We start from the raw sequence: 23432 nt of genomic DNA on the forward strand, positions 1-23432 counted from the left end.
ACAGGACCAAACAGTTGGAATAGAGTTTGAACCAAGAGTCAAAGTAGGGGATTTCCCTTGCACTGAATTTCTTATTCCTGGTTAACACTATAGCTTCCTGCCAGCTTGATACCACTTGGTACCACTTGGTACCACTTGATATCACTTGATACCACTTGGTACCACTTGATACCACTTGCTTGGTATCTCAAGTGGTCAGCTAATGAACAGTAAGAATGCCCCCAGGAAACTCTGAAAAGGAAGAATAATCAGAGGTGACTTGTCTTTCTGGACCTCCTTCTGGATGTTAACATATATTGTAAATCTACCTAAAATGGTGTGATACTAATGCATAAATCCAGAAGTAGACATAATGCCTATGGGAATTTAATATGTGGTAAAGCATTTAGCATTTCACATGAGGGAAAACTGGATGATTCAATGAATGGTTTTGAAACAACTGGAGTGGGGCCCACGACCCAGGCCCCCTCCTAAATGTCCCATAGCACACCTGCTTTAGCCAAGGACAAAGGTCAAGAAAGTAAACAATGTCCCTGTAAGGGGAAGAATGTAACTATGGATGTAAAATGGCATTGATTGTATCTTAGTCTTAGACACTAATCTCAGTAAAACATCAGGTTTTAGGTCCCTTTAATGATTATTCTAGAGACCTGATGTCCTCATACTACAGTCATACTTTGGTACTTGACTGCTCTGAAACTCATCAAATTTGGTACTTGATGCATTTTGATGTGAAAATTTTGTCCCAGTACTCCTCACTTGTTTGGTCCTCGATGCACAAGCTAGAACTTGTTGGTGTCAGTTGCATCATCAATTGCTACCCTTTCAAGCCAAAACAAAGGGCCAACTGTTTGTCACATGGTAGCTCTTGCCCTGTGCACTTTCCCTTGTGGTCTTATCTTAGCTTCTGTGGTCATTTTGTGTATTTTTGTGTTTTTTTCATCATGAGTCCTAAGAAAATGATTAGTGATAGCACTGAGCAGAAAAGAAAATTACCTCGCACCACCATTGAGAAAGGAAAGAAAGAAAGAAAGAAAGAAAGAAAAAGAAAGAAAGAAAGAAAGAAAGAAAGAAAGAAAGAAAGAAAGAAAGAAAAGAAAAGAAAGAAAGAAAAGGCAAATATGAGAGCGGTATTAGCATTACTGATCTTGGTAGGGAATATGGTATGCCTAGAACAACTGTCTCCACCATCATTAAGAATAAGAAGTGATCAAAAAAGGCTGATGTTGAGAAAGGAGTTAAAGCACTAACAAAGCAGCATTTCCAAACACTCAAGGAAGTTGAAAAGCTGTTGTTAATTTGGGTCGATGAGAAGCAGTTAGTGGGTATGATCGTTAGGTTCATGTGTCAACTTGGCCAGGTGATGATACCCAGCTGTCTGGTCAAGTAAGCACTGGCCTAACTGTTGCTGCAAGGATGTTTGTGGCTGGTTAATAAACCAATAGGCTGGTTTACTAAATCATCAGTCAATTGGCTGCAGCTGTGACTGATGACATCAACGAAGGGTGTGTCTTCTACAATGAGAGAATGCAGTCAACTGGATTTAATCCAATCAGTTGAAGACTTTTAAGCAAGACAGATAGAGGACCTTCACTTCTTCTTCAGCTGACCAGTGAAGTGTTTCCTGAGGAGTTTGTCGAAGTTGCCAGTTTGTTTTCTGAGGAGTTCATCAAACATCTTCATTGGAGTTGCCAGTTTGCTGCCTGCCCTATAGAATTTGGACGCGTGCATATGCACGGTTGTGTGAGACACTTTTATAAATCTTGTATTTATAGATATCCCTCATTGATTCTGTTTCCCTAGAAAACCCTAATATAGCAGGTGACAGTGTATTGGAAGCCATGGTATGTGAAAAAATAAATGTGTTGCATGTCACTCTTTTGCAAAACAAACCGGACTGAGTGATGAGTGTGTTGATGTTTTTAAGGTCAGCCATGGCTGGTTTGATAATTTTAAAAAAAGGACCAGCATCCATAATGTCATGAGGTATGGTAAGGCAGCAAGTGCTAATAAAAAGGCTGCTGATGAATCTTATCAGTGAATTTCAGGACTATGTAGAGGCTGAGGGTTTTATTCCCCACCAAGTTTTTAGCTATAATGAAACCAGACTTTTTTTGGGAAAAAATGCCAAGTAGAACCTATATCACAAAAGAGAAGGCATTATCAGGCCGCAAATCAATGAAGGACAGGTTCACTCTATTGTTACATGTGAATACTAGCAGGGACTTAAAACTCAAGCCTGTACTAGTCTGTCATAGTGAAAATTCATGAGTTTTCAGGAAGCATAATGTCATAAAAAGCAAATGCCATGTGATGTGGAGGGCAAACAGCAAAGCTTGAATCATGAGGCAATTTTTCAGCGAGTGGATAAATGAAGTGTTTGGTCCCTTGGTGACAAAATATTTGCTGGAGAAAGATTTGCCTGTGAAAGCTCTCCTACTTTTGGGTTATGTGCCTTCCCACCCACCAGGCTTGGAGGATAAATTACTGGAGGGGTTCAGCTTCATCACTATAAGGTTCCTGCCCCCCAATTCTACTCCTCTCATCCAGCAGGTCATTTCAAACTTCAAAAAGTTGTACATCAAGGTGCTTTTCCAAGAGGTGCTTTGACCCTCACAGAATCCTGGAAGGAGCATTTCAATATCCTGCACTGCCTTAACCTTGTTGATAAGGCCTGGAATGGAGTCTCATAGGACAATGAATTCGGCATGGAAGAATCTGTGGCCAGAAGCTGTGACTCAGAGAGACTTTGAAGGGTTTGAGGCTGACCCTAGGCCTGGAGGTACAGAGGGTTCAGTTGTGCAGGATATTGTATCTTTCGGCCAATCTGTGGGTCTGGAGGTCGATGCTGCCGATGTTGAGGAGTTGGTGGAGGAACATCATGAAAAGCTCAGCACTGAGGAGCTGCAGGAACTGCAGAATGAGCAGCAATAACAGGTGGTGGGAGGGATTTCTTCAGGTGAGGAGGAGAGAAGGGAGGATGTCCCCAGTTCCTTGATAAAAGAAATGTGTGCAAAATGGGCAGAAGTTCAAAACTTTGTGGAGAAGTACCATCCGGACAAAGCTCTGATAAGCAGAAATGTGAATTTATTGAATGACCAATTTCACATTTTCAGTGCAAATGCCTGATGTTCTGTTGGAGGGGCACTCTCCTTCCAAGCAACACTCAGTGTAACTTCTCCTCACCACTCTCCTCCCACCATCCCATTAGGCCATGGACTCTCCTCAGTCAAGGTAAAGTGAAGTTTTTATTTTATTTATTCTAAGTCTCTATTAACTTCTAGGTTTATTTCTCTTGTAAAGTAACGATATAGAACCATTATCTTTTTACATATTGCCTTAAAAAATGTGCATTGTCTTTAATTTGGGAATGCATTAAATTTATTTACATTATTCCTTATGGGAAAAATTTGTTTGGTACTCATTGTTTTTGGTACGTGTCATGCCTCCCAGAACCAATTAATGATAAGTATTGAGGTACCACTGCATATCGGATGTCTTCATTCTAAAATCACGTTTTACTCCTTGTACTCCCCACATCCTGTGCAGAGTATTAAACATCTGGACGGCTGCCATCGGAGAACTCCTGTTCATAAGTCCCAATAAACCTGTATCTGCTTCTGTGTGTTTTTTGGTGTGTTTTTTGGTCTTGCAGCAGCTCTAAACTGTGCTCTACATGAACTAGGCCTGGCCCTGAACAACTGACAATCCATGTGTGAGACCCATGCCAGATTTCTGAGCTACAGAACTGTAAGATAATAAATTTGTCTTAAACCATGAAATTTGTGGTAATTTGTTATTGCAGCAAAAAAAAAAAAAAAAAAAAAAAGTGCAGGTGCACACACATGCATGCACACACACACACACGATGTATCCTATAATCTCTAAGCAAACCAATCTCTAAGAAAGACTTCCCATCTCGCACCCATAATCTTCGCATCCTTTGGTGATACTTTTTACCTTTTCAAAGATCCCCTGAGATTTATTTTAATTCACTCTCATGAGATGGAACCAGGCAGTTTGCAGAGTTATTTGTTCTGGGTCTCATACCCTAGAAATGGCAGAGCCCCTTCCAGGAGCTCTGACCTGGGGCCCATGCCACCCTACACGGAGGCTGGATTGTGTAAGAGCAGTCCTTTGCCAGTTTAGAATTTGGAGAAACACCCAAGTCTCTGCTGACCAGGAAACCAATCTTAAGACTGAGAGACTATTGTTACAGACTTGAGCAATCAGCTGTAGAAATCCAGGAAGAGGGAATGTGGTATTTACACATGGCTCTCTGCAAGGAAAGCAGGGCTTCTACAGCATACAATGCAGTCCTTATTGTAGGGTCTTTCATGAATAAAATGCTCCAGCCGCTCCCCTGTGATTGTTATGAAATAGGTCAGTGAGGTATGATCACTGTCATTTAGAAATACTACATTTAAATGTGGTCTCTGTTATGTAACCACAATCCCAATGCTTCATACTTTATTTAGCAGCACCCAGATTTAGGACATTTTTCTATCAGCCTTCCACTTTACATGCTTAGCATTAATATCACTGACCCAGGAAACTGCAAAGGAACGTAGTAGCAGGTGAACAGCTCACTGAACCACCAGGACAATTGGCACTGGAGTCCACCGTTCAACCCTCCGAGGAGCTGCAAGTGTCCGGTGCTGATGTCAGGCCAGGCCTGCCCCACAGTCAGAATTGTAGTTATGATAGAAAAACAGAAATACCTTTATTTAATAGAATAAACGGTTATTGTAAAAACTGATATAATATGTAAATATAGAGTCAAAGCAGAGGTTCCTCACCATCTGTGCTGGTTTGAATCTATTGTGCACCCTAGAAAAACCCAAGTTGTTTAATGCAATCTTGTGGGGGCAGACTTATTGTGGGTAGGATCTCTTGATTAGGTTGTTTCCATGGAGATGTAACCCACCCAACTGTGGGTGAAACCTTTTGATTAGCTTATTTCCATGTAGGTGTGACCCCACCCATTCAAGGTGGGTATTGATTAGTTTAGTCCTTAAGAGAGCTCTGGGGCCGACACAGCCCAGAAGCTAACAGAGTACCCCCAGATGCTTAGAGAGAAACGCCCTGGGAGAGCAAGCAAGGATGCATAGATGAGAGAGAGAAGCTACGAGAGACAGAAGCCCAGAGACATTTTGGAGAAAGCCATTTTGAAATCAGAACCTGGGAGCAAAGGACCAGCAGATGCCAGCCACGTGCCTTCCCAGCTGACAGAGGTGTTCTGGATGTCATCACTTTCTTTAGTGAAGGTATCCTCTTGTTCATGCCTTAGTTTGTACACTTTTATGGCCTTAGAACTGCAAATCTGTAACCTAATAAATCTCCTTTATAAAAGCCAACTCACTTCTGGTATTTTACATAACGGCAGCTCTAGCAAACCGGAACACAATCCCATAGCCGGAGAAGACCATTCTCCTTAGTAGCTGTGTTTTAAAATTGTTTTCTACACCTTTTCTACACCTACAGGAATGTGTGTGTCAATTTTACAAAAATGGAACCATACTGTCTACTACTGGTTTTTGTTTTTACATATTTCACACAGACACCTTTGCATATCATAACAAAAATCTACCTCATCCATTTAAATGACTCAGGAATTAGTATTCCATTGTTTGTACAATAATCTAGGTTACTGATCTTTTGAAAGACTTCTAAGCAGCCTATATATATATAATATTTATATTATATATATATATATATTATATATATATATAATAATATAATATTATTATATATATATAAATATTTTTTTTTTTTTTTTTTTTTCTCCTTAGAATAAGTTGCTAGAATTGGAATTTCTGGGTAAACTGGTTTGTACTTTTAAAACATATTACCAAATTCCCTCTGGCAAGACTGTGTTAATTTATTGTTCCACTAAGAATGCCCAGCCCATTTCCGTGTACCTCCTGTCACACTGGATATTATCAATCTTTTAAATATTTGCTAAATTGAGAAAAAAAGATCTCATAACTGTTTTATGTTACATTTTAATCAGATTGAATTCCTTGGTATTTACAGTAGACAATTATTTCTATAACTTACAACTATTACAGTACTTGAAATAATGAGCAACAATCAGATACAAGCATTTATTAATGTAACAGAGAAATAACAAGTACCCCAATAACTAAGATCTATAAATTCATAATGAAACCAGATCAAAGTCAATCTCTCACCACTTTTACAAACTCCATGAGAATTAAATTCAACATGTCTTTCATCACATGAAACAGAGATATTAAAAACACCACAAGAGTTTATAAGGAGAAACAGAATACAGTTTCTCTCAGGAGATTCTAAGGCTAAGAATACTCATGATGTGGAGTAGTTTATAAGCTATCCTGGCTCAAGGCAAAAGGATAATTAGATTACTCTGAGGTCCCGTGATGGTACGATTTTGCTTTGGTGAGTCACTTAATGAGATGAGGAAATTAGCAATTAAGAAAAGAAATTCCATAAGGGCTCTCACTCTAGAACTTTACCAGTGAAATTCAGTTCAACAATTTCTTTTTTGTAAGATCCTGATTTGGATCTCGAGGAGAAATCATAGGCAAACACGATAAAATCTATCTGTACATTTGGCAGATATGTTATTTGACCAGCAGTTAACATATTGTATTTTGCAGTCAGTATATCAGGGATCATATAAAATGACAGACGGAGCTTTGCTGGATGTTCTGGCATGCTGGAAAAATTTCATTAAATTCTTCTTTAGCTGCCCAGTGTAACGACACCTAGAAGAGAGTGCAAAACATACAAAGCAATGGACACTGCATGCCAAATGATGCAGCAGGGAAGTAAGTACAACTGTTTTCAGTCCTGTACATTTCCAGGATGATCCAGCCATAGACATCAGGGAATGATCCAGAATGATTCTCAAAAGTGCTTGCTCACTGTCGCTAAACAACTCATCACTGCACCAAACCAGCTGTCAAGGAGGAACAGTCTTGTCTACCCCCATAAATCCAAAAACTTTGCTTATTTCTAATTTGTAGACTAATTATATAGACTCATTAAAATTTTTACATTTTATTGCCTCATTAATCTGGTGTAATTATAGGAAATAGATTGCTATATGCCAAGTTTGCCTTTAAGGGAGAATTTAAAATACAAAGCAATATATATTATTTTCCATGTTTAGGAGGCCATGGCATTTAAAATATGGTACACTTCTATCTGAAGATTTTTACAGAATTTCACACCCAGAGGTTTGAGTATGTCACCTACCCCATCATCCTGATGTTTGACTAGTTGCATAAAATTGTGCAAGGGATCAGTAGACTTTATAGCCTTGTAATACCATACTAGACTTTTTATATGCAGACTTTATGCATACAGATAATGTGAAATAAAATACATGTGCTATCCTTTTTGGAACAGACTGTAAAAATTATAAAGAATTTGAACTTCTCTTGAAATTTGTAAAAATAGGCTTGATAATCATTGGGCATGTCCAATTTGAAAGCAGAGCACAGGATCAAATGAACTCATACAATCTTCTTCAGTTTTATCATTCTGTAACTCTGAGAAATGCAAAGTCCATCAACTGAAATTCTTAGTAAAAAGTTTATACTCCACTGAATTTCCATAGGCCTGACTCAAGGTACCCTGGGATTTAGTACAAGTTGAAAATATAACCCTTTAGCAGTTCTGCATGTTCTGAGCCCCAGTTGTCTACTTTCTCTTCTCTTAGAGACCAGCCCTGTTGGTCAAAGCTCCTGTACCTGGCCATCTTCTAAGTCTAAACCTGCTACAATTTGGCAACACTGGGTCACTTTGGCCTACTCCTCTGCTCTGTTAGCTGGGGCAACAGAATGGGTTCATGAAGCATTACTGCTTAAAGGGCCTACCCTAGTCCTTGGGTTTCCATTATCAGATAACTGCTGCATGGCAGACATTCTGAGGCTTGGCTTGTCCAGAATGATAATATGAAAAAAAATTTTGCAGAAGCGAGCAAAGTATTATTAAGTACCCATTTCCACAACTTCTTCAAAAACATGTGGCCTAAACGGGGAAAGCAGACTATTTAGATTATTCTGGATTGGCTAATTGGATGATACCCAAGGAAACCTGGTGTTGAAATAGCATATAGTAGCTTACAGCACTGTACAGGTAGGGCAAGGACAGGGTTAAAGGTACACAGCAGAGGGCTGATGGGCCTGGTAGGAGGGAAGGTTAAGAAAAACTGAAGATATGGACACGGCAAAGAGTAGATTCAATGAAGGGAAGGGAAGGGAGGAAAATGAAGTTAAAGAAGCAGGATGGGTCTAGAGCAGTGAACAGCAGCATCAGTCTCATCTGGGAACTTGTCAGAAATGTATATTCTCAGGTCCCACCCCAGACCTATTGAATCAGGAGTCTGGGGGTGGGGCCCAAGCAATTCAGTTCTAGCAAGTCCTCCAAGTGATTCCAATGAACACTAGAGTTTGAGAACTACTAGCCTAGAGAAAGGAAACAAAGTGTGAGAACTCGGAGATGAGCAGTGCCACCAAACGAGGTACAGAGGCCTGTTAGACTCGTGGGTGGCTGATGTCATATGGCAATGAATCAACGGTATAGAGAAAGACAGGAATATTTAAGTCCAGATTCCAGACGGTCATCTAGTAACTTAGAGTCGGAATAAAAGGGAAAAAAGGATCCAAAGGTGCTCATATTATCAAAGAAGGTAAAAGTGAGTCTTAAGGGGTAAATGTGAGGTTGAGAAGGCTTTGGGGCAAGCAATATAATGAGATTTCAAATGACAAAACGCCGAGCACTATAATGGATAAACAATTTAGCTGTGAAGTTAGGGAGCAAGGATAACCCCTCTTCCTCTCTCTTAGAGTTGGGAAGATGGGAAAAACTGAGCAAGTGTTCCATCAGCCAAAAGAAAAAGGAGTTGTGGGGTATCTGTCTGTGGATCGGGAGGAGAGTGGCTGAGTGGTTGCTTAGGAGAAAGGTAGAAGTTATAGTAAGGAAGAGAGATGAATGGGAGTTTTTACCCCATACATAATAGGGGTTCTTAGCACACCACTAACAACGGCCAGGCTTGGGTTTCAGTAAAAAATAGTTCAGTGGTGGAAGTTTTCCAGGGTAGCTGGCATGAAGAACATGGCTCAAGGTGACAACAGACTGGGATATTGGATCAGTGAAATGACCAAGAGAGAAATACTAAGTGAACTAAGGAAGTCTAGAGGATAGAGAAAAAGACATACATGTAGACAAGATGCAGTGTAACTTTCAAATATAATGCTGTAATGACACAACACTTTTGCTAGTAGCAGAAACAGAATGAAAGCATGGTAAGTGGGGTGCTGGTTTTCTAGAGGTTACAACCACATCTTTCAGTGCTCATTTAGAGGAAAGGAACATTTCTGATGATAGAGGAAGACATAGATAAACTAAAAATCTGCAGAAATTGTTTAAGCAAGGAGTCATGGCTAAAGCAAATTCCCATTCTAATAAAGGAAAGTTAGGACAACCCTCCAAATACCAATGTGATATTCTTAAATAAGGTCCTGCATTTAATACAGAAAGAAAAAGTAGAAAGGGTTTTATAATTTAGTCAGAAAGAGTTGCAAAAGAGATATATTTCCATGAATTTCTGAAATCAGATGCTTTTTAAAAATCTTGACCTTAATCAACTTTATCCCCACTGTATAATATTTATTATTATGCCAACTACATTGATAAAATAATTGCTCTTGAACGATAACACTTCGTAGGAGCTAATAGATTGTAAAATTTACTAGATTGCAACCAATTTGTTAACAAGAAAAAAAGGTGCTTCTCCAACTTAAGAGCTTGAATTCTCACAACATTTTATTGAGCTCTGTTTAACTTAATATCATACAAGAAAATCTGCTTTGGGTAAGGCATTGCTTTATGAGTCATTCACTGTTTCTCAGAGAATAAGGCACACAATCACTAGCCTTGCAAATCACAAACCTCTAAGAAAAGATGAAGACAGTAGGTGTTACATATGCCATAAAGAAAAGTAGGTACTTAGGGGACATTGCCTTTAAACATTAAAGTAACATAAAACTGCAAATGTAGAATTTATAGCAACTAACCTACTTTATTTTGAAAAAAAATGAAACTCAGTAGGCAAAATTTTAAAAAATGATTTAACTGGAATAATATATTGAATAGTATGTAGACAAATAAATAAAAAATAAACAATTTTAGTGGCACATTTAGGAGTTTTCATTTGAAACTACATTACATTGTGTGATTCACATTCAATGGTTATGATCCAAGTATCAATATTTTGTTAACTATGTTAAGTAACTTTTTGTTGACTTTCAGTTGTATTTTTCAAAACAAATAAAACTTGACCACATGAGATTTGAGGGCAAAGACAGTAAAAAAAATAATACTTTAGTAAGAAGTTTTTATACCCAATGTATCACAACTGAATTTCCTAAATTATCTAGATTTAATGTTAGTTACTGTCTTTTATATATCTTATAATGATTTGTCACAAGTGCTCTGAAGCAGATGCTACCAGTAATCACAACTCACTAAAGCACTTTGCAAATTAAATTTCAGTCAGGATCAACAAATATGAAATAAATGTTTGCATTCACTATAAATCTTATTCATGATCTCTTTTATTTTGGTCATTTCACTGTTCAGTATCTCAGGAAAATGTGGATCCAAATGTAATGTTAACTTTCCACAAATTAGTCATCCTAAAATTTGAGCCGTTTTCCAAAAGATTAACTTATGGTATACTTCCAGAAAACTTACCTGGATATTGATCTAACAGATTAGAGCTACTAATAAAGCCAGATAAACAGAACAGGCTATGAAAAACATAACGTGGAATAAATGAAACCCTAACGTTGTACTAGGGTGTTACAGATGAAAGAAATAGAATTACAACAAATACATGTATATATGTAAATTGTGTTTCCTGAGTAACAGGATTCAGGAATTAAAATATTTTGGCAAAATGAGTGAATAACAGTGTTTTAAAAAAATCCCTTTACTGTTGGCTACTTAATTATAGTCTCTGAACCATTTGCTTCTCTAAAACTGCCATAAGCTTACCTCAGACATCAATACGGATTCCATGTTTTGAAGACATCATTTGTCTGGTCCCTGTTAAGTACATAACAAATGAACAGATATGAGGTAAAGATGATGTCATTATTACATAAAGCCAGAATGGCAAAGGAGAAGTTTTTCCAAATGGGCATATCCACAGGCCATGACGAATTCCATCTCGGATATGATGTGAGGTCCAAGATATAAATAGCATCCAGGGAAGAAAGCACCATGAGTCTTTGAGCTTGAAAAGGTGCATAGTCAACTTCAGGGTCAGAACCACAGTGGGTATCACAGTGGAGCAGTGAAGGAAAGGTCTTCGTGGAAGAGTCAAAGCAGCCTGAGGGGGGAAAGTAGTAGAAGGTTCATTCACTTCTTGGCAAACATGTATAGATGTTTCTTAATATTTTAATATATTTTCCAGGAGTCTACTGGAAATGCAAGGAAACATTTCCTAGGTGACCTCAGGATACATGAATCAAATCTTTCATGTATAAAGCAAAGAAGATAAGTGTGAGCAAGATGTTCTTTACATTAAAACTAAAAGCAAAATTCAAGGAGCACAGTGATTAATTTATTTGCCTAGAAAGGTCAAAATACATAGTTTATGTCCTAAATAAAATATAGATTTTAAAAGAATTGCCTAAAGCCTATTGAGCATTGAAAAAAGTCTCACAACCAAACAAAATATTTCTTATGAAGGCCAAAAAAAGGGGGAATACTCTTTTTATAATCATTTCATAACAGTTTTGAACAGTTTTAGAATTTCCTTACAACATTTCGAGAGACTGTATTATTTTAAATAAATATTCTAAAATTAAGTTAAACTTCATTAAAATTTCTAATCCACTGTGAAAAATGTAATCAATAACCAAACAAATGAAAATTTCAGGCTTAACCCAAGTGAATCCGTGAATGAAGCTTTGGTCCCATCTGTACCAGTTTTTATATATTACGTCCCCCAGAAAAAGCCATGTTCTTTGATGCAATCTTGTGGGGGCAGACATAATAGTGGGGATTAAGTTGAAACGTTTGGATTAGGTTGTTTGCATGGAAATGCACCCCACCCAACTGTGGGTGATAACTCTGAATGGATAGTTTCCATGGAGGTGTGGCCTCACCCATTCAGCATGGGCCTTAATTACTTTACTGGGGCACTATATAAGCTCAGACAGAAAGAGCGAGCTTGCTACAGCCAAGAGGAACACTCTGAAGAGCACCGAGGAGCTGAGAGAGGAGCTGCAGATGAGAGACAGTTTGAAGACGGCCACTGAAAGCAGACTCTTGCTCCAAAGAAGCTAAGAGAGGACAAACGCCCGAAGAGCAATTGAGAGTGACATTTTGAAGAGGAGCTGTGGCCTAGAGAGGAACATCCTGGGAGAAAGCCATTTTGAAACCAGAACTTGGAGCAGATGCCAGTCATGTGCCCTCCCAGCTAACAGAAGTTTTCCGGATGCCACTGGCCATCCTCCAGTGAAGATACCCGATTGTTGATGACTTATCTTGGACACTTTATGGCTGTAAGACTGTAACTTTGTAACCAAATACACCCCCTTTATAAAAGCCGATCCATTTCTGGTGTTTTGCATTCCAGCAGCATTAGCAAACTAGAACAGACTTTGGTACCAGGAGTACAGTGCTGGTGCTGCTGAGTTTGCAAATACCAAACATGTTGGAATGGCTTTTTAAATGGATAAGGGGACAATTCTGGAAGAGTTGTGAGGAGCTCAACAGAAAAGGCCTAAATTGCTTTGAAGAGACTATTGGTAGAAATATGGACTCTAAAGATACTTCTGATGAGGCCTTGAGCAGAAATGAATGTCTTGTTGCAAACTGGAAGGAAGGCAATCCTTGTTTTAAAGTGGCAGAGAATTTGGCAAAATTGAGTCCTGGTGTTGGATGGAACACAGAATTTGAAAGCGATGATCTGGAGTATTCAGTTGATGAGATCTCCAAGCAAAATACAGAAGAATTAGTCTGGCTTTTACTTGCAGTTTATAGTAAAATGTGAGAGGACAGAGATAAGCTGAGAAATGAAGTGCTGGTTTCAAAGAAACCAGAAATTAATGGCCTGAAAAACTCTGGGCTTCCAGGGAGTGAAACCCCAGAAGCTATAGCCCAATGTGATGATGTAACCAAACATGGAACCCGGCTGCCGTTTCAGTACAAGTCAAGATTGGAGAAGGAGTTAAGCAGAAAGGATTTGTGGAAGGTCCTACTGTCTGACAGCTTTGACTCCTGTGTGCTTCATGCGAAGCCAAAAGAATTTTTGTGAGCTCTTTACAGACAGAGCTGCTGCCGGTCTGGACAAGAGGAGACAGACAAGGAGCAAATTCAAGGAAAAATTTCTTCAAAGACAGAACCATGGAGGTTGAGGTCTGGAGTCAAGAGGTCTCAGGCTGGGAGAGCAGAGTGGCCCACACGCATGGAAAGGGTGAGTTTGCCCCGGAGGTTGAGGGTGGGCCTTCCACCTCGATGTTCCAGAAAGTGTTGCCACCTCAGGCCTCAAAGAGGGTGGAGCACATTCCCAGGGGACTGGGGAGAGCCTAGCCACCACCCCACTGTTCTGAAGGGGTTGAGTGTGTGCCCCTGATATGGAAGAGAATTCGGGTGCTGCCCCCATGTGTGAGGACAGTGGAGCTGAGAGGTGGTCTCCCCAATGTGTGGATATGTTGGAGCACTCACCCCAGCGCTTGGAGAGGAAAGGGCTGCTGCAAAGGCTCTTAGGAAGGGTTAGACTCCCGCTCTCTCAAGCCCCAAGGATGAATGTCATTCTATCAATGACTCTCAGACTTTGAAATCTAATGGAGTTTGACCTTCGGGTTTTAGGAATTGTTTTGGCCCCTTAAGCACTGTTTTCCTTTCAGTTTCTCCTTATGGCAACAGGAATGTTTACCCTATGACTGTCCCTCCTTTGTATATTGGAAGTACATAACTTGTCCTAAGTTTCACAGGTCCACAGCTAGAGGGGAATTATGCCTTAGGACAAACCATGCCTATAACTGATTTAATGGGATCTTGTACTTAACTATCATTACTGAAATGACCTAAGTTTCTGTGATATTGTGATGAGATGAACATATTCTGTATATGGAAAGATCATGTTTTTCTGGGGTCCAGGGGGTGGAATGTAACAGTTTGTATATATTATGTCCCCCAGAAAAAGCCATGTTCTTTGATGCAATCTTGTGGGGTCAAATGTATTAGTGGGGATTAAGTTGGAATGTTTGGATTAGGTGGGGAAATGCACCCCACCTAACTGTGGGTGATAACTCTGATTGGATCATTTCCATGGAGGTGTGGCCCCACCTATTCAGCATGGGCCTTGATTAGTTTACTGGAGCACTACAAAGGCTCAGACAGAAAGAGCGAGCTTGCTACAGCTAAGGAGGACACTCTGAAGAACGCCCAGGAGCTGAGAGAGGAGCTGCAGATGAGAGACAGTTTGAAGATGGCCATTGAAAGCAGACTCTTGCTCCGGAGAAGCTAAGAGAGGACAAACGCCCGAAGAGCAATTGAGAGTGACATTTTGAAGAGGAGCTGTGGCCTAGAGAGGAACATCCTGGGAGAAAGCCATTTTGAAACCAGAACTTGGAGCAGATGCCAGCCACGTGCCTTCCCAGCTAACAGAGGTTTTCCGGACACCACTGGCCATTCTCCAGTGAAGGTACTTGATTGTTGACTACTTATCTTGGACACTTCATGGCCTTAAGACTGTAATGCTGTAACCAAATAAAACCCCTTTAAAGAAGCCAATCCATTTCTGGTGTTTTGCATTCCAGCAGCATTAGCAAACTAGAACATCTAATTTAAAGGCTTGATTGCAGCTAGATAATTCCAAATAAAAAGAAAGCTGAGAATAGTGCAGTTTGCCTAAATTTGAATCTTCCCACATATCCTCCAAAACCACTGCAGAACAGAAGGAGAAATAAAAGTATACATAAACATACACTCTTAGCATAACAGAAGTCAGAAAATGCCCAAACTTCAAGCTGCCTGTATTAAATAAGCAGCAAATTAGTGAACTCTTTCTGACACTCCCATCACAAGCCAGGAAAAAATGCATTGAAGAGAGAAGAGGGGAAGCCTAAGATTGATTTAAAATTACTACTTGGAAGTCCAACCGTTAAGTGTAAAAATACTGAAAAGGGTTCTAGGAATCAGAGCACTGACTACAGGGAAAGGACTTAAAAGTGTGCATGATTTGAAAGGCATTGCTTCCTGGAAAGGAAATGATAAAAAGGAAGGGAGAGGCACCTTCTGGACACTGGATGGTGAAAGGGAAAATAAGAATTAAAAGGAAAAAATGTAGGTTCTTGTAAACAAAAGACAACAACAAAAGCAAACCAAAACAAAAATCAGAGGCCATCCAGGCCGGTGTGCTCCACACCCACTGCAGCAGTGCTGAGCCTGCACTGGGCCTGGCTTGCCCTTTGCAGTGGCCACAGTCACTGTCTGCTCACCCCAGGCCTGGGGCTGCAGGGACCAGCACGACTGGTGCCTCCCACGGTACACAGTGCCCGGAGCAGCTCGCTGAGTAGGAGGTTCTAGGATTCAGTTCATTCTCCAAGGGAGCTATTAATAGCCAGGAACTGTCTGAAACAACTGTTTGAGGGTGCTCCAGAGACCAGAACACCATACACCACCCAGGAATGAGTGGATGTAAGAGACTGATAAAATGCAGTCAAGAGCTGTGAGTGGATCGCTTCATGCTGTGGCAGCTGGTGCCCATCTCCCACTGATGTGGCAGGCTGCCTTGGGAACCACTCCCTGGCTGGAAATAGAAGCACTCTCTCCCAGAAGCAGGGGGAACCAATCGTGGCTTCTGATTAGTGAATCCAGACTGCTGGGTACCAGCTCCAAGTACAGCTAAATTTACAACTCACCCAGGATAGAAAGCACCCAGCAGGAGAAGCAGCAGGGTGGACTGAGTCACAATGGCTTCTTGGGGTGGAAGACATCAGTGTGCTTGAAGAATGGCTCTTCCCCAACAAAAAGGGAAGACAGGGCTGGGCACATACTTCAGCTCTTGATTGGTGAATTTGGGGTGCTGGACTTCAGCTCTAAGAACAGCTACATTAAATGGCCCGCTATGGAAAGCAGCTGGTGGCCTCCGTTTTAGGCCTGCCCCTGGTGGGGGATGAAGCAGGGCTGAATGAGAGATGCAGTAACTTCTTGACTGGTGGGGAGAGAGTTCCAGCTATGAGAGAACAGCTACAGTTTTGACCACCTTAGAGCAGAAAGTAGCTGGCAGCTGACATTTTGACACTGTCCCTGGCAGGGGCAGAACAGGGCTGACCAAGAGACATAGTAACTTCTAACGGTGGCAAAGGACAGGCTGCTGAAGGGTGGCTCGTCCCCAAGAAAAGAGGGGCACGGTAGGGCCCGGTGCAGTCTGAGACTGTTGATTAGACTTCAGATCCCAGGGTCTGGGATCCTAGCAACAGTTTCAACCCACCCTGCCCCAAAGTGGCTGGCAACCTCTGTCTCAACCACACACCCAGCAAAGGCAGAGCTGGCTGAGAGTTAAAGGCACAGTACCACCTTAGGTCTGTGAGGAACAGTTAGTTGGCTGAAGAGCACCATCTGCTGGGCATGACAGGATTAAACTCCCCAATCAAAAGATACAGATTGGCAGACTGGATCAAAAAAAAAAAAAAATGAACCATCAATATGTTGCATAGAAGAGACTCATTTTAGACACAGGGACACAAAGAAATTGAAAGTGAAAGAAAAAATAGACTTGAAACAAGGATGTTATGAGGGACAAAGGAGGCCACTCATACTAATAAAAGGGGAAGCTCAACAAGAAATAACAATCATAAATGTTTATGCACCCAATCAAGGTGCCACAAAATACAAGAGACAAACACTGGCAAAACTAAAGTAAGCAACTGAAGTTTCCACAATAATTGTGGGAGACTTCAACACATCACTGTCTTCTACAGATAGATCAACAAGACAGCAGACCAATAAGGAAATTAAAAACCTAAACAACCTGATAAATGAATTGGATTTAACAGACATATATAGAACATTACATCCCAAATCACCAGGATACACATTCTTCTCTAGTGCTCATGGAACTTTCTGCAGAATAGATCATACGCTGGAACATAAAACAAACCTCAATAAAATTTAAAAAAAAAATTGAAATTATTCAAAGCACATTCTCTGACCATAATGGAATATAATTAGAAGTCAATAGCCATCAGAGACTTAGAAAATTCACAAACACCTGGAGGTTAAACAACACGCTCCTAAATAATCAGTGGGTTAAAGAAGAAATAGCAAGAGAAATTGCTAAACATATAGAGACGAATGAAAATAAGAACACAACATACCAAAACTGCAGCAAAAGCAGTACTGAGGGGGAAATTTATAGCACTAAATGCATAAATTAAAAGGAAGAAAGAGCTAAAATCAAAGAACTAATGGATCAACTGAAGAAGTTAGAAAATGAACAGCAAACCAATCCTAAACCAAGTAGAGGAAAAGAAATAACAAGGATTAAAGTAGAAATAACATAGAGAACAAAAAAACAATAGAGAGAATAAATAATACCAAGAGTTGGTTCTTTGAGAAGATCAACAAGATTGACAAGCCCCTAGCTAGACTGACAAAATCAAAAAGAGAGAAGACCCATATAAACAAAATAATGAATGAGAAAGGTGACATTACTGCAGATCCTGAAGAAATTTTAAAAATATATAAGAGGATACTATGAACAACTGTATGCCAACAAACTGGATAATGTAGAGGAAATGGACAATTTCCTGGAAACATATGAACAACCTAGACTGACCACAGAAGAAACAGAAGACCTCAACCAACCAATCACAAGCAAAGAGATCCAATCAGTCATCAAAAAACTTCCCACAAATAAATGCCCAGGGCCAGATGGCTTCACAGGGGAATTCTACCAAACTTTCCAAAAAGAATTGACACCAATCTTACTTAAACTCTTTCGAAACATCGAAGAAAATGGAACACTAGCTAACTCCTTTTATGATGCTAACATCAATCTAATACCAAAACCAGGCAAAGATGCTACAAAAAAGGAAAACTACAGGCCTATCTCCCTAATGAATATAGATGCAAAAATTCTCAACAAAATACTTGCAAATCAAATCCAAAGACACATTAAAAAAATACACCATGACCAAGTGGGGTTCATTCCAGGCATGCAAGGATGGTTCAACGTAAGAAAACCAATGTATTACAATACATTAACAAATCAAAAAAGAAAAATCAAATGATCATCTCAATAGATGCTGAAAAAGCATTTGACTAAATCCAACATCCCTTTTTGATATAAGCATTTCAAAAGGTAGGAATTGAAGGAAACTTCCTAAATATGATAAAGAGCATACATGAAAAACCCACAGCCAGCATAGTACTCAATGGTGAGAGACTGAAAGCCTTCCCTCTAAGATCAGGGACAAGACAGGATGCCCGCTGTCACCATTGTTATTCAACATTGTGCTGGAAATGCTAGCCAGGGCAATCTGGCAAGACAAAGAAATAAACGGCATCCAGATTGGAAAGGAAGAAGTAAAACTGTCATTGTTTGCATATGATATGATGTTATATCTGGAAAACCCTGAGAAATCAATGACACAGCTACTAGAGCTAATAAACAAATTTAGCAAAGTAGCAGGATAACAAGATAAACGCACATAAGTCAGTAATGTTTCTATATGCCAGAAATGAACAAAGTGAAGAGACACTCAAGAAAAAGATATCATTTTCAATAGCAACTAAAAAAATTAAGTACCTAGGAATAAATTTAACAAAAAGTGTAAAAGACCTATACAAAGAAAACTACATAACTCTACTAAAAGAAATAGAAGGGAACCTTAAAAGATGGAAAAATATTCCATGTTCATGGATAGGAAGGTTAAATGTCATTAAGATGTCAACTCTACCCAAACTTATCTACAGATTCAATGCAATCCCAATCAAAATTCCAACAACCTACTTTGCAGAGTTTGAGAACCTAGTTATCAAATTTATTTGAAAAGGGAAGATGCCTCAAATTGCTAAAAACACTCTAAAAAAGAAAAATGAAGTGGGAGGATTTACACTCCCTGAATTTGAAGCTTACTATAAAGCCACAGCAGTCAAAACAGCATGGTACTGGCACAAAGATAGACATATTGATTAATGGAATAGAACTGAGAATTCAGAGATAGACCCCAGATCTACGGCCAACTGATCTTTGATAAGGCCCCAAAGCCACTGAACTGGGACATAACAGTCTTTTCAACAAATGGAGCTGGGAGAGTTGGATATCCACATCCAAAAGAATGAAAGAGGAACCCTACCTCGCACCCTACACAAAAATTAACTCAAAGTGGATCAAAGATCGCAATATAAAAGACAGTACCATAAAACTCCTAGAAGACAATGTAGGCGGCCACTTCCTAGACTTTACACCCAAAGCACAAGCAACAAAAGAAAAAATAGATAAAAGGGAACTCCTCAAGCTTAGAAGTTTCTGTACCTCAAAGGAATTTGTCAAAAAGGTGAAGAGGCAGCCAACTCAATGGGAAAAAATTTTTGGAAACCATGTATCTGACAAAAGACTGATATCTTGCATATATAAAGAAATCCTACAACTCAATGACAACAGTACAGACAGCCCAATTATAAAATGGGCAAAAGATATGAGAAGACAGTTCTCTGAAGAAAAAATGCAAATGGCCAAGAAACACATGAAAAAATGTTCAGCTTCACTGGCTATTAGAGAGATACAAGTTAAGACCACAATGAGATACCATCTCATACCAATTAGAATGGCTGCCATTAAACAAACAGGAAACTACAAATGCTGAAGAGGATGTGGAGAAATTGGAACTCTTATTCATTGTTGGTGGGACTGTACAATGGTTCAGCCACTCTGGAAGTCAGTCTGGCACTTCCTTAGAAAACTAGATATAGAGTTACCCTTCGATCCAGCGATTGCACTTCTTGGTATATACCCGGAAGATCTGAAAGCAGTGATACGAACAGGTATCTGCAAGCCAATGTTCATAGCAGCATTATTCACAATTGCCAAGAGATGGAAACAACCCAAATGTCCTTCAACAGATGAGTGGATAAATCAAATGTGGTATATACACACAATGGAATACTACGCAGCTGTAAGAAGGAAGGATGTCATGAAACATATGACAACATGGATAAACCTTGAAGACATAATGCTGAGCGAAATAAGCCAGGTACAAAAAGAGAAACATTATATGCTAGTACTAATGTGAACACTGAAAAATGTAAAACAAATGGTTTATAATGAGAATGTAGGGGAACTAGGAATAGAGAGCAATTAAGGAAGGGGGAATGATAACCGAAAAAGAACAGATAAGCTATCGTGGGTAAATTTAATGTTCTGGGAATGCCCAGGAATGACTATGGTTTATTAATTTCTGATGAGTATGGTAGGAACAAGTTCACAGAAATGTTGCTATGTTAGGTTATTTTCTTGGGGTAAAGTAGGAACATGTTGGAAGTAAAGTACTTATTTTAGGTTAGTTGTCTTTTTCTCACTCCCTTGTTATGGCTTGTTTGTAATGTTTTTTTATCATATGTTTTTTTAATTTTTTTTAATATAGTTTATTTTAAAAAAAGTTAATTGAAAAAAGAAAACAATGAAAAAAATATGCACAGCCCCCTTGAGGAGCTGGTGGAGAATGCAGGGGTGTTGGGCTTCCTCACCTTGATGGTTGCTGATGTGCTCACAGACATAGGGTACTGGTGGTTTGATGGGTTGAGCCCTCTACCACAGGACTTGCCCTTGGCAAGACTGTTGCTGCAAAGGAGAGGCTAGGCCTCCCTATAATCATGCCTAAGAGCCTCCTCCTGAATGTCTCTTTGTTGCTCAGATGTGGCCCTCTCTTTCTAGCTAAGCCAACCTGGCAGGTGAAATCACTGCCCTTCCCCCTACATGGGATCTGACACCCAGGGAAGTGAATCTCCCTGGCAACATGGAATATGACTCCTGGGGAGGAATCTAGACCCAGCATCATGGGATGGAGAATATCTTCTTGACCAAAAGGGGGATGTGAAAGGAAATGAAATAAGCTTTGGTGGCAGAGAGATTCCAAAAGGAGCCAAGAGGTCACTCTGGTAGGCACTCGTACACACAATATAGACAACACTTTTTAGGTTTTAATGAATTGGAACAGTTAGCAGTAAATACCTGAAACTATCAAACTCCAACCCAGAACCCATGAATCTTGAAGACAATTATATAAAAATGTAGCTTATGAGGGGTTACAATGTGATTGGGAAAGCCATATGGATCACACTCCCCCTTTGTCTAGTTTATGGATGGATGAGTAGAAAAATGGGAGAAGAAAAAAAATTAATTTTGGTAATGAATGCACAACTATATAATGGTACTGTAAACAACTGAATGTATGCTTTGTTTTGTATGACTGCATGGTATGTGAATGTATCTCAATAAAAATGAATTATTAAAAAAAAAGACATAGACTGGCAGAATGAATAAAAATATAATCCATCTGTAAGCTGTCTACAAGAGACTCACTTTAGGTCCAAGGACACAAATAGGTTAAAAGTGAAAGGTTGGAAAAAGATATTCCATGCAAACAATAACCAGAAAAAAGCTGAGGTAGCTATACCACTATCAGACAAAAAGACTTTAAGTCAAAAGCTGCTTATAAGAGACAAAGAATGACACTATAAAGAAAAGGGGCAATCCACCAAGAAATAACAATCATAAATACTAACGAGGATGCCCCCAAATAACATGAGGCAAACACTGGCAACACCGAAGGAAGAAAACAGACATCTCTACAATTAGAGTTGGAGACTCCAATAAACCATTCTCATCAATAGACAGAACATCTAGACAGAGGATCAATAAGGAAATAGAAAACTTGAATAATATAATAAATGAACTAGACCTAACAGACATATACAGAACACTGCAACCCCAAACAGCAGGATATACATTCTTCTCAAGGGCATGTGGATCATTCTCCAAGACAAACCACATGTGGTTTTATTACAATGCTACTGTTTAATATCCATAATATATAAAGGAATCCTACACCTCAACAATAAATAGACAAACAACCCAATTAAAATGGGCAAAAGACTTGAATAGATACTTATCCAAGGAGGAAATATAAAAGGCTAAAAAGCACATGAAAAGATGCTCAACATCACTAGCTATTAGGGAAATGCAAATCAAAACCACAATGAGATATCATTTCACACCTACTAGAATGGCCATTATCAAAAAAAAAAAAAAAAACAACTAAACAACAACAGAAAACTACAAGTGCTAGAGAGGGCGTGGAGAAATAGGAGCACTTATTCACTGCTGGCAGGAATGTAAAATGGTGCAGCCACTTGGAGGGCAGTTTGATGGTTCCTCAGGAAGCTAAGTATAGAACAGCCATATAATCTAGCAATTCTGTTACTAGGCATATAGTCAGAAGAACTGAAAGCAGGGATGTGAACAGACATTTGCACACTAATGTTCATAGCAGCATTACTGACAATTGCCAAAAAATGTAAATGGCCCAAGAGTCTATTCACTGATAGGTGTATAATCAAACTGTATACATACATTTGATGGAATATTATGCAGCTCTAAGAAGGAATGAAGTCTTGATGCATGCAAAAACATGGATGAACCTTGAGGACATTATGTTGAACAAAATAAGCCAGACACAAAAGGACAAATGTTATACGGTCTCCCTAATATGAACTAGTTACAATGAGCAAACTCTGTGAGTTCAAACTAGAGAACAGATTACCAGAAGCTAGAAAGAGGGTAGCATATGGGCAGATGATGCTTAAGGTGTACAGAATTTTTAATAAGGCTGACTGTAAATGTTTGGAAATGGATAGAGATGATGGTAGCACAATACTATAAGTACAATTAATAGTGCTGAGCGTGAGTATGGTTGAAAGAGGATATCTAGGGTCGTGTACATCGCCAGAGGGAAAGCTAGAGGATAAAACATGGGACTGTATAACCACAAAACCTGTTGTGAATGATGATAGTGGTTAAGTATACAAATATAAGAAAGTTCTTACATGAACTAGAACAAATCACATCATTACAAGTTGTTAACAATAGGGTGATATATGGGAAAAGATACAATTAATGCAAACTAGGGACTATAGTTAACATAACATTGTAATATTCTTTTATTAGTTGTAACAAAGCTAAGTGTCAATAATAGGGGAGTATAAAGGGTATAGGATTTTTTTTTTCCGGAGCAATGAGAATGTTTGCCAATTGATTGCAGTGGTAAAAGTATAACTCTGTGATTATACCAAGAGTCATTGCTTGTACACTTTGGATGGAGGATATGGTGTGTGACTACGACTGCTTTTAAAAA

The 23432-nt window shown here is 39.3% G+C and overlaps 1 protein-coding gene across 4 annotated transcripts in view; it reads right to left on the reverse strand.

Moving 5' to 3' along the window:
• Positions 1-5989: 5989 nt before the first annotated feature.
• The window catches only part of TMEM267 (transmembrane protein 267), a 63621-nt gene continuing 46178 nt past the window's right edge, over positions 5990-23432 (reverse strand). For 3 of the 4 annotated variants that reach the window (XM_037799264.1, XM_037799266.1, XM_037799265.1), the window contains exon 3: positions 5990-11389. In XM_037799264.1, the coding sequence (XP_037655192.1) occupies positions 11054-11389 (336 nt within the window). In that variant the 3' untranslated portion in view covers positions 5990-11053. The remainder of the gene's footprint in view (positions 11390-23432) is intronic. The other variant, XM_037799267.1, reaches the window with a different exon arrangement.

This window comes from Choloepus didactylus, chromosome 11, assembly GCF_015220235.1.
Source record: "Choloepus didactylus isolate mChoDid1 chromosome 11, mChoDid1.pri, whole genome shotgun sequence".
NCBI classification, from domain to species: Eukaryota; Metazoa; Chordata; class Mammalia; order Pilosa; family Megalonychidae; genus Choloepus; species Choloepus didactylus.